The sequence below is a fragment of the Nelumbo lutea genome, chromosome 8, assembly GCF_056320005.1.
Source record: "Nelumbo lutea isolate HS-2025 chromosome 8, American lotus-T2T, whole genome shotgun sequence".
Lineage (NCBI taxonomy): Eukaryota > Viridiplantae > Streptophyta > Magnoliopsida > Proteales > Nelumbonaceae > Nelumbo > Nelumbo lutea.
In genome coordinates, this window is record NC_142691.1 from 41,807,831 (window position 1) to 41,824,657 (window position 16,827).

Sequence of the window (16,827 nt, forward strand, 5' to 3'; positions counted from 1 at the left end):
GAGGAGCCTCTTGAAGACAAAGTTATGTTCCAGCGATTAGTGGGAAAGCTCCTATATCTCTGCCTCACTTGGCCAGATATCAGTTATGCAATTAGTGTTGTCAGCCAGTACATGCATTCTCCTAGAACCATGCATCTTCTTGCAGTAGAAAGAATATTAGCATTCTTGAAGAGATGCCCAGTTAGAGGTATATTGTTCAAGAACAATGACCACATGAAGGTGGAGGTCTATACGAATGCCGATTGGGATGGGAGTGTTGATGACAAAAGGTCTACCTCTGGATATTGTGCCCTTGTGGGAGGTAACATTGTCTCTTGGAGGAGTAAAAAACAGAGTGTTGTCTCCCGATCTAGTGTTGAAGCAGAATACAGGTCAATGGCTAACGGAGTGGCTGAAATTCTATGGCTGAGATCACTACTTGAGGAGTTGGGTATTGAGTATGAGAAGTCCTTGATGCTGTATTGTGATAATCAAGCGGCTATTAATATAGCACACAATCCAGTGCAGCATGACAGAACTAAACATATTGAAGTTGATCGAGTGTGTCTCCCGTACATCACATCCAACATGCAGCTAGCAGATATCCTCACCAAAGTTGTACCAAGGAAGAAACTAGAGGCGGATCTATCCAAGTTGGGAATGATAAACATTTAGTCCCAACTTGAGGGGGAGTGTAGAGAACACTGATGTGGGCCCCACAGCTATGGTCCCACTGTGTTCGCAGGGTAGAATGTGTTCTAGTCATCCTAGGGTTAGCTGGTGGTCAGTTGGTTATTTCAGTTTTATTTTGTTCTATTTGTTATGTAAATATTAAGGGCAGATCTGTCCTTTCCATGTAAATACTAAATAGAAGTGGCGGCGGGAGAACATTCAGATTCTGTCCCTCCTTTCAACCCTTTGTGTTCTACAGTTCTCTCTTCTCTTCCTCTTCTCTTCTCTACATTTTCCTTCTATTTTCGAACCTGAAATCTATTAGGGTTCAAGGCTGATAGCAGTCTTGAACTTCTAAACTATGGAAACTTTTCAAGGAAAGGTAACTACTGTAGCTACGAAATTTAAATACAGTAAAAAAAGAAATAAAAATGAATACAGAAAAACTAGCTTAACAGAATAACCGACTCACCTTTCATGAACTACAATATAACTTGAATACCCTCCTTTTGTGATTGTCCCATCCGCATCAACAGCATTAAATGTAAAGGTTGAACCCCTTGAGCAATTAACTTCTATCCCATCATTGCAATACTCACAATCTCTGCATGAGTTGACATATGTCCCCACTCCAACATGGTCACCAATTTTGAAACGGTGAACATTTGAACCAACTTCTCTTACAATTCCAACAATCTCATGCCTGGTACATAAAACAGTATGTAATCATCAATTCTAATGAAAGCAAAGAGCAGACTTACACCAATAACTGTGTAAGAAATGACACATACCCAGGCACCAAAGGGTACTTCGAGTCTCCATGTTTATTTCTTGTCCATATAACATCAGCATAACAAACTCCACAATGAGTTATGGTCATAGAAACATCATCAGGCCCAAGAATCCTGCACGAGTATTTTAACACTAGTTAGCGAATAATGAATAATCATAAAAGAGTCTTGTTTCTGGGCCCATTTATCAACTGAATCTAGATGTTTCCGTATGATGGCATTCTAGATCACAAAGGCAAATCAAGCTACAGCATATCAATATTTCCACCATTGAAACAAAATCAAAACTTCAAAGCTGACTAGAAGGCCATACATCATGTTCTTCTTAATTGGACTAAACATTATTTTCATCTGATAGTATGAGGAAATTGATGCATATCTATCATTTTTTTTTTTGTTAAGGAAACATGCCATGTCTTGTATAGCATTGAACAAAAAGGTCCTAAAGACAAAAAAAAAAAAAAAGTTCAAGGGCAATTGCATAAAAACAACCACTATAGAATCCCTTCAACCCCAGCCCATTTTAGCCAAGGAATCAGCAATATTAGATTCCATCACCAAAAACTTGACTCCATGGTATGCTGGGCCATCTTCCATATCCTAACCTTTCAAGTTTCAAACATTGTCACAGAATAGTGTCAGACATGTGGGCATTCTACCAATCATTGGAACAACATCAAGTAGGTGATGCAAAGTTTATGATCTAACACATAAATACATAATCATCAGTAACTGAAGTTATGGTTATAACAAGGGAACTCTATTCTTATGAACTTCAACTGTTTTGTACATTGTTCCATATTCATGTGTTGAATATATGCTTACCATTTGACAAAGAGAATTATCATACTGCTCATAACTGATCAAAAAAATTATCATGCCACCCATTCACATGTTCAAAGCTGCTAGTTAAATACCGGACATAATTTTCTATGAAATCATCTTATTCTCAATAAAAATCAATACGCTTATGCAGACATATCCATCATTGGCTAAATAATCATTTGGTTATTGTTAGTGAAGGGGTATTTCGGTCTTTGTACCTGTTGAGAATGCTGTTTGCTTTACTTTTCAGCTAACAAACAAAACAGACTTCTAGGGCAGGCCAAACTTCAACATGGTATCAGAGCCACATTAAACAAATCAGACTTGCTAGAATTCTGTTTTCTGCGCATTTGAACTAGGGTTTCTCTTGGATTTCTCAGCCGTTGGTTGGAGACTGGGAAAAGGGCTGAAAAGGAGTGATCGCCCTCTTCCCTTGGAGGTTTCTATGCCTCTGGTGGTGTCTTTGGTGATTGGTTGCTGTGGTTTCTAAGCCCTCCCCTAATTAATGTACGGCTGGTGCGTGTAGTGCAGTGGTGTTTCATTCCTTCGTGTGGTTGGCCTTCAGGCGATGAGGTAAGGAGTTTTTTTATGCATAATTTCTGTTATGGAACACGAGAGGTGTGGTACAGATCGTATGATGGGTTTTCAGATTGCAGTATGCTAGGGTTTATGCTGGTTTGCGTGTGATTCGAAGGGAAGTAGTGTTTACTTAATGGTGAAACTTCCGGTAGCTGTAGAGTAGGGTTTGTGGTGTTACAAGTACGGCTTTCAGCCTTTATTATTGCTGAAATCAGTGTGCAGATTTCGGTGAAGTGTCTGTGTGCAGTGTGTAGTGTGTAGTGCTCAGGATTCAGTGATAAGGGAATTCGGCAATGGCAGATAACAGTGATAGTAAAGCTAGTGTGATGATATCTACTGACTACCTGAATGTCCAAATGACCTCCACTAAACTGAATGGAGAGAATTATGTCCCTTGGGCCAAGTCTGTAGAGGTTTTTCTAAAGGCGAAGAAGAAGGTAAAGCACATAAGAGAGGAGAAACCCCCCACTAATTCTCAGGAGTATGAAGACTGGGAATAGGAAGATGCACAGACCATCACATGGTTGCGAAACAGTATGGAACCCAGAATCAGTGTGAACTTCATGTTTCTTGACACAGCCAAAGGGGTGTGGGATCATGCTAAGAAATTGTATTCTGGTCAGGATAATACAACTAGGGTATATCAACTGTATCAGGAATACTTCAATCTGCAACAGGGAAATCAGAGCCTTGAGGAGTACTATGCCAGTATGAGAAATATCCGTAATGAGTTAAATGTCTATCATCCTCTCACCTCTGATGTCAAGGTTCAACAGCAACAGAGAGAGCAACTTGATGTGACTTGGTTTCTGGTGGGGCTAAGTCTGAGTATGAACCAGTATGAGCCCAAATACTAGGAGGATCTGCCCTTCCATCTTTAGAGATGTTTGCTCGTCTTCGGAGGACTTCCATTGGATCTATGGAAAACTCTAATATCTCAGATAAATCAGCATTTGCAGTGTCGAGAGGTCGAGGTGGCAGAAGTGGGGCTCGAGGAGCCCAACTTGGCTGTGGTGGCAGTAGTGGTCCAGTGTATGGCCGGAGTGGTAGTGGTGGATCTACACATATCCGTGGTGGTGGTCGTACTTGAGGCAGAGATTCGGGGGGAGCTCGTGGTAGAGGACGTGGCTCGGGTCCACGGAGGTGTACTCATTGTGGTTTGGATGGACATACTATTAACTACTGCTATGACATACATGGTCCACCCTCGACGTGGGCCAACCATGCCATGACTAGTGACACCAGTTCCAGCTTTAGACAGGAGAACCAGTCAAGCTGACCAAATGCCTTCTACCTCTTCAGATGGTCCAGGCAAGGAGATGGTGAGTGTTCCTCGTGATGAGTATGAAAGGTTTGTTCAATCCACATCGCAGCATAACACAACTACCTTTGCACACTTAGGTATGGCTTGTTTGGCATCCACACCCAACCCCTGGATTATTGACTCTGGAGCCTCCGATCACATGACGGGAACTCCAGGTGTGTTTTCATCTCTCACATTGCTCAACATCACAATCTGTTACCCTTGCTAATGGCTCCACATCATCTATTCGTGGTGTTGGTAATGTTGACCTAGACCCTGTATCCCTATCCTCTGTTTTATATGTACCTAAGCTTCCATTTAATCTTATGTCTGTTAGTAAGCTAACCAAGTCCCTTAAATGCTCCATTACATTTTACCCCTCTATGTGTATTTTTCAGGATCTCAAGACAGGGATGAAGATTGGTGGAGGGCATGAAGCTGGTGGACTGTATTATCTTGATGGTGGTGGAAGAACGTCAATGGCCCTTCAGTCATCTATTTCTCCTCTCCAGTGGCATTGTAGATTTGGTCATCCTTCGCTGAAAGTGCTGAAGTCCTTGGTCCCTTCATTGAGTCAGCTTTCTGTTCTAGATTGTGAGTCGTGTCAATTTGGGAAACACCATCATGTTCCCTTTAGTTCTAAGGTTGATAACCGTGTGTCGAGTCCTTTTTCTTTAATTCATTCAGATGTTTGGGGTCCTTATAAAGTGATGTCATATAATGGATACAGATATTTTGTTATTTTTGTTGATGACTTTTCAAGAATGACGTGGCTCTATTTAATGAAAGAAAGAAGTGAATTATTTGCCATCTTCCAGAAATTTTATGCTGAGATCCACAATCAATTTGGCGTTCACATCAAAATTTTCCGTTTTGATAATGGCCATGAATACTTGTCTTCATCTTTTCAAGAATACTTGGACCAACATGGCATTATACACCAAACTTCATGTACCTACACCCCACAACAAAATGGGGTTGCTGAGAGATAGAACTGACATCTTGTAGAAACGGCACACGCTCACTCATGCACCACATGAATGTTCCCAAACCCTTTTGGAGTGATGCAATGCTCACCTCTTGTTTCTTAATTAATCAGATGCCCACGTCTATTCTTGATGGTCGTTCTCCTTTTAGTGTCTTGTTCCCCAACATGTCTCCGTTTCCGCTTCCTCCTCGGGTATTTGGGTGTGTCTGCCTCGTCCATAATCTGGGTCCCAGGACTGACAATTTAGATGCACGATCCCTTAAGTGTATCTTCCTGGGATATTCCCTGATTCAGAAAGAGTACAAGTGTTACCATCCCAGTTCTCGTCATTCCTTGGTATGTACTGATGTTACTTTCTTCGAGTCTTCTCCATTCTTCGTGGGGTCTGGTGATGCTGCTTCCTCCACATCACCTCCTCCTCTTCCCCTTCCTGTGGCAGATCCTCCTCCTTTGGTTCTAGTCGTGCCTCCGGTGCCACCGTCCGTTGACCATCCACCTATCCGTCACGTGTATACACATCGCCCACGTGTACCGGCTGCGACTCCTCCGGCTTCATCACCGTCGACAGATCCAGCTCCAGATCCAACACTAGCCTCCGACTTTGATCTTCCCATTGCCTTACGGAAAGGAAAACGCACCTACACCCTTCACCCCATTTCCAATTGTGATTCCCTTACCTCTCCGCCTCCCATCGCCAGTTCATCTCTTTGTTATCCTCAGTGGTTGTTCCTAAGGATGTGAAGCCCTTACCTCTCCAGAGTGGTGCCGTGCTATGGAAGAAGAGCTCTCTTCCCTCCATCATAATCACACTTGGGACCTCACTGCTCTTCCTCTTGGGAAGCAGGCTGTCGGTTGTAAGTGGGTGTATACCGTTAAGTATTTGCCAGATGGTCGTGTTGAGCGCCTGAAGGCGCGGCTGGTTGCAAAAGGGTACTCCCAAAACTATGGCATTGACTACACAGAGACATTCTCCCCGGTTGCTAAGATAGGGTCAGTTCGTGTTGTCATCTCCCTTGTACCTATGTATGATTGGCCTCTATATCAGCTAGATACCAAAAATGCCTTTTTGCATGGTGATTTGCTTGAGGAGGTCTACATGGAGCAACCACCAGGGTTTGTTGCTCAGGGGGAGGATGGTAAGGTATGCAGACTTAAGAAGGCTATATATGGACTTAAACAGTCCCCTCGAGCATGGTTTGGTAGGTTCAGTGAGGTGGTCAAGAAGTTTGGTATGAAACAATGCCAAGTTGATCACTCTGTCTTCAGTCATGACTCTCCGGTAGGCAAAATACTACTGGTGGTGTATGTAGATGATATCGTTGTGATTGGGAATGATAAAATGGGCATTGACAGATTGAAGGCATTCCTACAGGAACACTTTCAGACAAAGGACCTTGGCAAATTGAAATACTTTTGGGCATAGAGGTAGCAAGATCTAAGCATGGCATTAATTTGTGTCAGAGGAAATATGTGCTTGATTTACTGGAAGAAACATGTCTATTGGGTACTAAACTGACTGAGACACCTATGGAAACAAATACGAGGCTGAGCAGTGATATAGGTGAAGTATTTGAAGACCCTGGCAGATACCGACGACTTGTAGGCAAACTAAACTACCTAACCATTACTTGGCCAGATATTTCATTTGCGGTTAGTGTGGTGAGTCAGTTCATGCAGAAACCTTTGTTCCCACAATGGAATGCAGTACTAAGGATTGTGAGGTACTTGAAAGGAGCTCCTGGCCATGGTTTGCTGTACAAAAGTGGCGGAAAACTGGAAGTAGAAGGATATACCGATGCTGATTGGGTAGGTTCTATGTTTGATAGACGGTCTACCACTGGCTATTGCACCTTTCTGGGGGGTAACCTGGTAACATGGAAAAGTAAGAAGCAAACAGTTGTGGCAAGAAGCAGTGCAGAAGCAGAATATAGGGCCATGGCACATACTGCTTGTGAATTAGTGTGGCTAAGGAACCTTCTACAGGAGATAGGATATGACATCAGTACTCCAATGAAGCTCTATTGTGACAATCAGGCAGCGGTTCATATCTCTTCCAATCCGGTGTTTCATGAAAGAACCAAGCACATCGAAGTTGACTGTCATTTTGTGAGAGAGGTGCTGAATGGAGTGATAGAGACTGCATATGTTAATACGGGAAACCAGTGGGCAGACTTGTTTACAAAAGGTTTGAGTCGGGGGAGAGTAGACTACATATATAACAAGCTGGGATTATGTTGAGGGCCCGAGAATAGGATCTCGTCGCGGGTCGGTCCACGGGGAAAACCTCCTGTTTTCCCTTGTTCCTTCTTGCTCTTGATGAACCTATCTTGGCGCCTTGGTGATTTGTTCAAGAGATCACCAACTCTCCTAACTCACTTCGTAACTAAATATTCGATATCCTCATTCAATAATAGTGTCTCCTTAAATAGGATATTACAAGAGTCCTAATCCTAGGGAGTCTCCTTGCTGAATAGGGAGACTTCCAGTTATATCTTGCTAGGGATAAGATAAGTTAATCCTAATATGATAAGCAACTAATAAGATAAGATAAGAACAATAGGATAAGATAAGAACAATAAGATAAGAACAAGCAAGATTATCTAATCTAATCTGGATGAGACTGTTGTTGCCGAACTGGGTAGGATGAGAATCATTGAATCACTGCTACTGCTGGCCGTGGGTCAGGTTCCTGCTGCTGCCGGCGACGATGATACTTCTTCCCGAGGAATGTGTCCATAACATTACTCCCCTCCTGGACTAAGAGCTTGTCCTCAAGCTCGAACTCCGGATACGTGGCTTGGAACTCTGCCAATGGGATCCAGGTGGCTTCGACCGATGGTAAGCTACCTCATTCCACCAAGACTTCAAGAATACCTCGATTGATACGAGAGTGGGTGAGAGCCTTAGGCTGGGGAACAAGTTTTCCTTCTTTCAAGGGTGGCAGGGAGGGGACTTGGTTCGGAGGAACACCCGTAAATGGTTTCAGCAAGGAGATGTGGAAAACATCATGAATCCGACTATTCTCCGGCAATTCCAGCTGGTAGGCCACACTGCCAATCCGCCGTAGAACCTTGAAGGGCCCATAGAACTTAGGGGCCAGTTTCGGGGCAGCCCTGTGGCGCAAGGAGCGTTGCCGGTAGGGCTGGAGTTTTAACCAAACAAATTGTCCTGGTTCGAACGACAGTTCCCGACGGTGCTTGTCATAGGTGAGCTTCATGCAGAGCTGGGCCTGCTGTAAGCGAAGGTGGACGTCGGCTAGGAGGGCGTCGCGTTCTTGTAAGGAGTGATCAATTTCTTCCAAACGAGTAGAACCGGGCTCATAGGACAGCAAGCAAGGAGGGTCCCAGACATAAACGACGCGAAAGGGAGTCATGCCAAGGGAAGAATGGTAGGTCGTGTTGTAACAGTACTCGGCCCAAGGAAGCCAATCCACCCACCGTCTCAGTTGATCCCCTACGAAGCAACGGAGATACATCTCGATCGTGCGGTTTACCAGCTCCGTCTGACCGTCGGACTGTGGATGATAAGCTGAGGAGAAGGCCAGGGTGGTGCCGTGTAGCCGAAATAACTCCTTCTAGAAGGCACTAGTGAAGACCGGGTCCCTATCGCTGACGATGGATTCTGGTAATCCATGTAAGCGAAAAACATGCGTAAAGAAGGCGAGGGCAACTGAAGTGGCACTGTACGGATGTAATAGAGGAATGAAGTGGGCATATTTAGAGAAGCGATTTACCACCACGAAGAGGACCGATTTGCCGCCTACCTTGGGAAGTCTCTCAATGAAGTCCATGGAGATGTCGGCCCAGATCTATGTCGAGATCGAAAGGGGCTGAAGGAGGCCTGCCAGGTGTAGGTTTTCCCATTTATGTTGTTGGCACGTGGAGCAATTCTGGACAAAATCCCTTATAGAAGTCTTCATACCTCGCCAATGGAAATCAGCCCGAACGCGGTGTAGCGTTTTCTGAGCGCCCTCATGGGTGGAGTTATGGATGCTGGTGATGATGATGGAAATCAATGGGGAGTCTGGCGAAAGATGTACCCGGCCTTTATATAGCACCAACTCGTCCTGAAGCAACCAATTGGAGTCGGCAGCGCCGAACTGGATCTTCTAGACCAGGAACGACCATTCCGGAGACTGTGGCGTTGCCTTCTTAATGTCATCTAATAGAGAGATCCGGGGTTGGGAAATTCCACACTGAGCCATCGCGTCTTCATATCGCCTAGACAAGGCATCAGTTGCGCGATTCGAGGTTCCCGCCTTGTATTCCACCCGGAAATCGAACCCGAGCAGTTTGCTAATCCAATGCTGCTAAGGGGAAGTGGTGAGACGTTGCTCCAACAGGTATTTGAGGCTGTAATGATCAGTTTTGACGACGAACAACCGCCCCCACAAATACGGCCTCCAGTGCTAGACGGCTCAAGCTAGGCTGATTAGTTCGTGCTCATAGGCTGGAAGCTTCAGATGTCGGTGAGCCAGTCTGCGGCTAAAGAAAGCAATCGGGTGCCCTTGCTGCTGTAACACGGCCCCGATACCCAACCCAGAGGCATCACACACGACTGTAAATTCGAGAGCAAAATTTGGTAATTGCAGGGCGGGGGTGGAAGACAAGGCATTTCTTAGTGTCAGAAAAGCGGCCTTGACTGCGTCGTCCCACCAGAAGGAATTTTTCTTTAACAGGTTGGTTAACGGGGCAGCCAACAGTCCATAATTCTGTACAAATTTGTGGTAGTAACCCGTTAATCCAAGGAACCCGCATAAGGCCTTGGCTGATTGAGGCTTGGGCCATTCCTTGATAGCCTGAATTTTGGAACTGTCAATCGTCACACCTTGCCCGTGGATGACGTGGCCGAGATAAAGAACCTGTCGCTCCCCGAAGGAGTACTTGGACCGTTTGAGGAAGAGTTTGTGTTGGCGCAGGAGCTCGAAAACGGTCTGCAGATGGTGCACATGCTCTACCCATGATTTGCTATAAACGAGGATGTCGTCAAAGAATACTAAAACAAATTTGCGCAAATGGGGCTGAAATACCTCATTCATCAATGACTGGAAAGTGGATGGGGCGTTGGAGAGACTGAATGGCATTACTAAAAATTCGAAGTGGCCATGGTGGGCCCAAAAGGCAATCTTCTTCACATCACTGGGAGCCATGCGAACCTGGAAATACCCGAACCTGAGGTCCAACTTAGAGAAGTATTGAGGACCATGCAGCTCGTCCAGCAGTTCGTCCACAACGGGAATAGGGAACTTATCCTTGATCATCCGGCCGTTGAGCTCTCTGTAGTCAACACAGAACCTCCAAGTTCCATCCTATTTCGCCACCAACAGAACCGGCGAAGAGAAAGGGGAGTGGCTCTTGCGTATGATCCCTTGTTTCAGCATCTTTGTACATTGTTTTTCTATCTCGTCCTTCTATAGGTGAGGGTAGCGATAAGGCCAGACAACGACTGGTTCTGAACCCGCCAACAAAGGAATTCGATGGTCGCATGCTCGGGGAGGAGGGAGTCCCTTGGGTTCCTAGAATATATCTGAAAACTCGACGAGGAGTCTTTCCATAGCCGCCAATTCTGTTTGAAGTGCATGGACCTGTGGTGTCTTCTCTTTAACCCTGCAACCGTGCCATGAAACTTGCTTCTCATTTAAGTGGAATGTCATTGTGAGAGCGCTGAAGTCCCATAAAATCGGGCCTAGGGTAATTAACCATTTGACCCCAAGAACAATATCGAACCCATCCAAGGAGAGTACAAATAAATCAGCAGAAAATAGTACAGAATTGACCTGTATCTGGATGTTCTTACAAATTCCCGGACTGTGAACTCTTTCACCGTTTGCGACGGCTACCTGCAGTCGTGGTCGGAGTTCCATTGGTAGTTTTAAACTGAAGGGTGGCATGTTCACTTATGAAGTTGTGTGTGCTCCCTGAATCGACGAGAATGCGCACCGGATTACCTGCTATCTATGCCTGTAACTGCATGGTCTGAGAGGTTTTAATACCGATGATCGCATGGAGAGAGATCTTCAGCTCGAATACGACGGGTTCTTCTTCATCCTCCTCTTGCTCATCGACTAGGAGGCAAAAAAGCCTCTTGGACCTGTGTCCTGCCGAGTAAAGGTCATCGCAGTTGAAACATTGGCCTCTCGCTCGGCGTTCTGCCATTTCTGCCCTGGTCAAACGCTTAATGGGTGGAGCAGCCATGTTGCTTCCCGCACTTGTCACCGATCTAGAGGTGGTGGTTGTGTGAGATCTCAGTTCCCGGATGGTTGCAGAAGAGGGTCGCTGTCGCTGATTTTGGGGGTGCCCATGAGTTCGGCGAACGACTCATGTTGTAGGTCCCGCAGCTGAGCTATAGCTTGCGCTCGAACGCACGGGCTAAGTTCATGGTTGTAACCAAATTTTGGGGATTCTACATTTCGACATCCACCCGCAGGGGTTCTGCTAACCCAGCCATGAACATGTCCACCTGCTGGTCCGGTCGCACTAAGGATGCCCTCGCGAGGATGGTTTGGAACTGGCGCCGGTATTCTGCCACCGTGTCGGTCTGTTTAAGGTTAATCAGCTCGCCTAGGGGGTTGCTGGTCAATGGGGGTCCGAACCTAAGAAGGCAATAGGACTTAAACTGGGGCCAACTGAGCCCGAGTTCTTCTTGTTCTAACCGATAGAACCAAAGTTGTGCTTCCTTTGTTAAGTGAAAGGCGGCAAGACTTACCTTATCCCGGTCATCTGCCTGTTGATTCTGAAAAAACTACTCGCACCGGTACAGCCAGCCCAAGGGGTCTCCGTTGTTGTTGTACGACGGAAATTCTAACCTGCTATACTTGGGGATGATTGCGGCTCCTTGGCTAACGAACTGTTGTTCGCCGGAAGACTTCGGCAGATCTAGTCGGTGGCCGCTAGTGGCTATCCCCCCTTCAGTGTTCCTTTCCTTGCTAGAAAGGAGTAAATCCATCAGACGCCGCAGCTCCCTTACTTCGTCTTTGATCTCACGCACTTCTGAACTGGTCTCCACGAGTTGGTGCTCGAGGTCGTGGACCCTAGATGGCAGCTGCTCCAGATCTCCCATGACGCCTTACTCTAATACCAAGTTGTTAAGGGCTCGAGAATAGGATCTCGTCACGGGTCGGTCCACGGGGAAAACCTCATGTTTTCCCTTGTTCCTTCCTGCTCTTGATGAACCTTTCTTGGCGCCTTGGTGATTTGTTCAAGAGATCACCAACTCTCCTAACTCACTTCTTAACTGAATATTCGATATCCTCATTCAATAATGGTGTCTCCTTAAATAGGAGATTACAAGAGTCCTAATCCTAGGGCATCTCCTTGCTGAATAGGGAGACTTCCAGTTCTATCTTGTTAGGGATAAGATAAGTTAATCCTAATCTGATAAGCAACTAATAAGATAAGATAAGAACAATAGGATAAGATAAGAACAATAAGATAAGAACAAGTAAGATGATCTAATTTAATTTGGATGAGACTGTTGTTGCCGAACTGGTTTGGATGAGAATCATTGAATCACTGCTGCTGCTGGCAGTGAGTCAGGTTCCTGCTGCTGCCGGCGACGATGATACTTCTTCCCGAGGAATGCATCCATAGCAGATTATATGATATATACTCACCAGCTTGAGGGGGAGTGTTAGTGAAGGGGTATTTCGGTCTTTGTACCTGTTGAGAATGCTGTTTACTTTACTTTTCAGCTAACAAACAAAATAGACTTCTAGGGCAGGCCGAACTTCAACAGTTATGCTATTTTAGGTTTTGCTCTAACCGAAGATATGGAATCGTTTGCCCCAATGGTGGCATCTCTGATCTCATCCGTATTCCAATCAAGTAAAAGTGTTCTTAGGGTCTTAAGAGTGTAGAGATGTTGGGCCAAATGTGCCTTAGTGTCTTTTCCTCTTAGGTCTATCAAATGTTTTATTTATTGGCTAATAGGACTTGGCCATAGGTCTGCTTTAGTAAATTTTTTATTGTTTTTAGTTTAGCAACCCTAGTAAGGGCACCCTTGTAATTACACAATTAATTACAATTATATCTAATAAAAGATCATTAATGGACTGGAGAGGGATGATCATCTTTCCTCTTCTTTCTTTGTTACTTCTTTTGATTAATGATCAAATTTGTTGCTGAATTATTTTCAACTGAGAGCTCTGATAAGTCATTCAGTGGTGGAAGAATAAGGATCAGAGAGAAACATGAGAAGGGGTGGCAGATCCTCTTATATTCAGCCCTAAACTATCTTCTATATGATGATTTAAAATGAAAAAAAATGACAAAACTGCCAATGATTAGGCAGCAGCAAGAAACAAGTTAAAAACAAAGCATAAACCCAGTCCTACACAGCCCAATAAAAAAGAAAAGAAAAACAGAAACATAACAGGCCCAACCCAAACACTCTAGGTCTTACAATAGAAGCAACTATACCTCTCTTTAACAGGTTGTCCCTAGCAAGAATACTTTTCAAAATTCTTGCTGTTGTTAGTTTACTGTTAGTATGCTACTATGCTGTAAGCTACTTACTGTTATTGTGCTGTCAGCATCCTTTATTATTATTTTTTATTAGAGTTTGCCACCAGGGGCATTATTGTAATTCCACTATTTTTTATTTTGTCACCCTGTTATAAATAAAGAAAAGGGCACTACCAGCCCATCCCTTTGCTCCCTAAACACTTTCTTTTCTTCTCCTTATTCTCATCTGAATTTTCTGTTGTTTATTGTATGAAAACATGATCAGATCTGAATTCATATCTCTGTTCATACCCAGATTTTTTCTGTTTTGGTGACAGTTCAATGCAGTAAAGGTGACATTTTTTGGAATGTGTGCCTTTGTACCTGTATGGAAAAGAGTTGTGTGACTCCATAAGTAGTATGTACAGCTCTTATTGCCATATGGTGTATGTGGACTGAAAGTGGTGAAACCTGGAAGTTCTAGTGCTGTGCAGCTGTGGTTGTTTGGTTTCAGCAGTTCGATTGACTACTTTGAACAGTTCAATTGACGTCTTGTGCCCCTATTTGTCAAGACTGTTGGAACAGACCAACAGAAGGCAGTTAGTTAGTTTTACAAGAGGAGGCCACATCAGCTCAACTAACCAGCCACTTGCAATAACCGCCATCCACTTGTAACAACTGCCACCCAATTGGACTGTCAAGACAGTTGGAACAGACCAACAGAAGGCAATTAGTCAGTTACAAGAAGAGGCCACATCAGCAGCCACTTGTCACAACTGCCATCCACTCTCTCTCTATCTCTCTCCCTCTCTCTCTCTCTCCTTCCCAAGAATTCAGGAGGTTGGCCCCTCGAAGAGCCCTGAGTTAGGAAGGTTCCTAACAATTTGGTATCAGAGCCAGCATGACCAACACAAGAAACACATCAGTAGACACCCGAGTGGATCAGATGGAAGTCGAGATCCATCGGATGTCTTCAGATCTCAAAGAAATGAAGGAAAGCTTCACTGCTCTCCTCCATCGACTGGAGCAGGGGGCAACAAACATTGACAGAGGAAGCCCCGAAGAGCGCAGCAATGAAAACAGTCGCAGAACAGGGGCGACAACACGAATAGCCAAAATCGACTTCCCCATTGTCTCAGGCGGTGACCCAACCCCCTGGATTCTCAGAGCAGAAAGGTATTTCAATTACCATGAAACACCAGGACAGGATAGGGTAGCTCTGGCTTCTGCACATCTTGAAGGGGAAGCTATCCTCTGGTTTCAATGGTACCAAAGGGGGCACCCCCGTCAAACCTGGGCAGACTTCACGGACGCCATGACTGTCCATTTTGGATCATCTGGGTTCAAAGATCTTGATGACAACTTGGCAAAACTGCGGCAGGTGGGATCAGTAAAATAATACCAGATGGAGTTTGAAAGGCTGAACGTGAGAGTCCAAGGATGGACTGAGAAGGCGTTGGTGGGAAGCTTCGGCGGCGGCCTAAAAAAAGAATTGCGACTGGAAGTGAAGGCAATGCAGCCCACTTCCGTCATCAATGTGGCAGCACTAGCATGATTGTATGAGGACAAGTTCAGTCTAGCAAGAAAGGTGCAGCGACCATGGGGTCCAGAAGCAAGAAGGGAGCAAGAGAAGACAACAGCACCAGACAAGGAGGAAGGAGTACTGGACCCAGACCCACTGGTTCCTTTCAAACGGCTGACTTGGGCAGAGATGCAAGCCCGTAGAGACAAAGGTCTCTGTTACAACTGCGAAGAGAAATTTGGGCCGGGCCATCGCTGCAAGAAACAGCAAGCGTTTCTCCTCCAAACAGATGCCGAAGAGGAAGACGACATCCCCGGTTGCAGAGAATCTAACCCAGGTTGGGAAATACAATCCAATGGCATGCCTGAAATATCCTTACAAGCCTTTACGGGACTTGCGTCCCCTTAAACAATGAGAGTTGCAGGGCTGATTCTAGGGCGCCAAGTGTCAATCCTTATAGACAGTGGCAGCTCCCTTAACTTCATAACCCAAGTCTTGGTAGATAAAATGGGACTTCCGGTTCAGCCAACAACAGCCTTTACGGTTCATGTGGCCAATGGTAACAGCCTCTCTTGCAATAGCATTTGCATGAGCCTACCACTAAAGATTCAGGATCATCAGTTTGCGGTGGACCTATATCCTCTCCATCGCAGTGGAGCAGACGTGGTGCTAGGCATTCAATGGTTAAGGCAGCTAGGACCCGTGGTCTGTGACTGGGCCCGTCTCACCATGGACTTCACATCAAGAAACTCTATAGTTCATCTACAAGGGCAGACATGCAAGGGCCCAAGGCTCATCAGTCTTGCAACACTGACAAAGCAAAGAGGAGACCCAGATCAGCCCATATTCATGCACATGGACTCAAATTTTCCTACTTAGATCTGCAATCAAATTTCCCGCATTAGACCTTGAGGGCAAGGTCGCTCTAAAGGAAGGGGGGATTGTCAAGACTGTTGGAACAGACCAACAGAAGGCAGTTAGTTAGTTTTACAAGAGGAGGCCACATCAGCTCAACTAACCAGCCACTTGCAATAACCGCCATCCACTTGTAATAACTGCCACCCAATTGGACTGTCAAGACTGTTGGAACAGACCAACAGAAGGCAGTTAGTCAGTTACAAGAAGAGGCCACATCAGCAGCCACTTGTCACAACTGCCATCCACTTGTAACAGCTGTAACAGTCAAGATTGTAACACTATAAGTAGTAGAGCCAAAAAGGAATAAGGGAGGACTCTTTCAGAATTAAACACTCTTTCAGCACTAAACTCTCTCTCTCTCTCTCTCTCCCCCTCCCTCTCTCTCTCTCTCTCCTTCCCAAGAATTCAGGAGGTTGGCCCCTCAAAGAGCCCTGAGTTAGGCAGGTACCTAACACTATTTGTGATCATGGGTGTTGGAGGTGAGTTGTGACCAGTTGTACATTTCAGCTCCTTATTTTGCTTTCTAGTGTTGTAATAGTGTAAAGGTTTAAAACATGATTTTCCCTATGCCGATACCCCGTTGAATGGCCTTAACTATTTGGAATGGTTTAAGGGCATAAAGCTCTAAAGGGGAAAAGCCGGATGTATTAATGGGAAGGTGAAAGAACCTAAAAGTGGAACTGCTGAACATGGTAGTAGGATTAGGAGAATAATAGTATAGTGATGTTTTGATTTCTTGTAGCCATGGAGCCCGGTGTGAGGAAGAATTTTATGCCATGATTTATCAGTTGCAAGCTGAGTCCTCAACT

The 16,827-nt window shown here is 45.1% G+C and overlaps 1 protein-coding gene across 2 annotated transcripts in view; it reads right to left on the reverse strand.

The window, feature by feature from the left end:
- CAD1 (cinnamyl-alcohol dehydrogenase) overlaps positions 1 to 16,827 on the reverse strand; it is a 53,499-nt gene that overhangs the window by 9,523 nt on the left and 27,149 nt on the right. For both annotated transcript variants that reach the window (XM_088957573.1, XM_088957574.1), the window contains 2 exons: positions 1,443 to 1,556; positions 1,124 to 1,354 (listed from right to left, as the gene is read on the reverse strand). In XM_088957573.1, the coding sequence (XP_088813699.1) occupies positions 1,124 to 1,354; positions 1,443 to 1,556 (345 nt within the window). The remainder of the gene's footprint in view (positions 1 to 1,123; positions 1,355 to 1,442; positions 1,557 to 16,827) is intronic.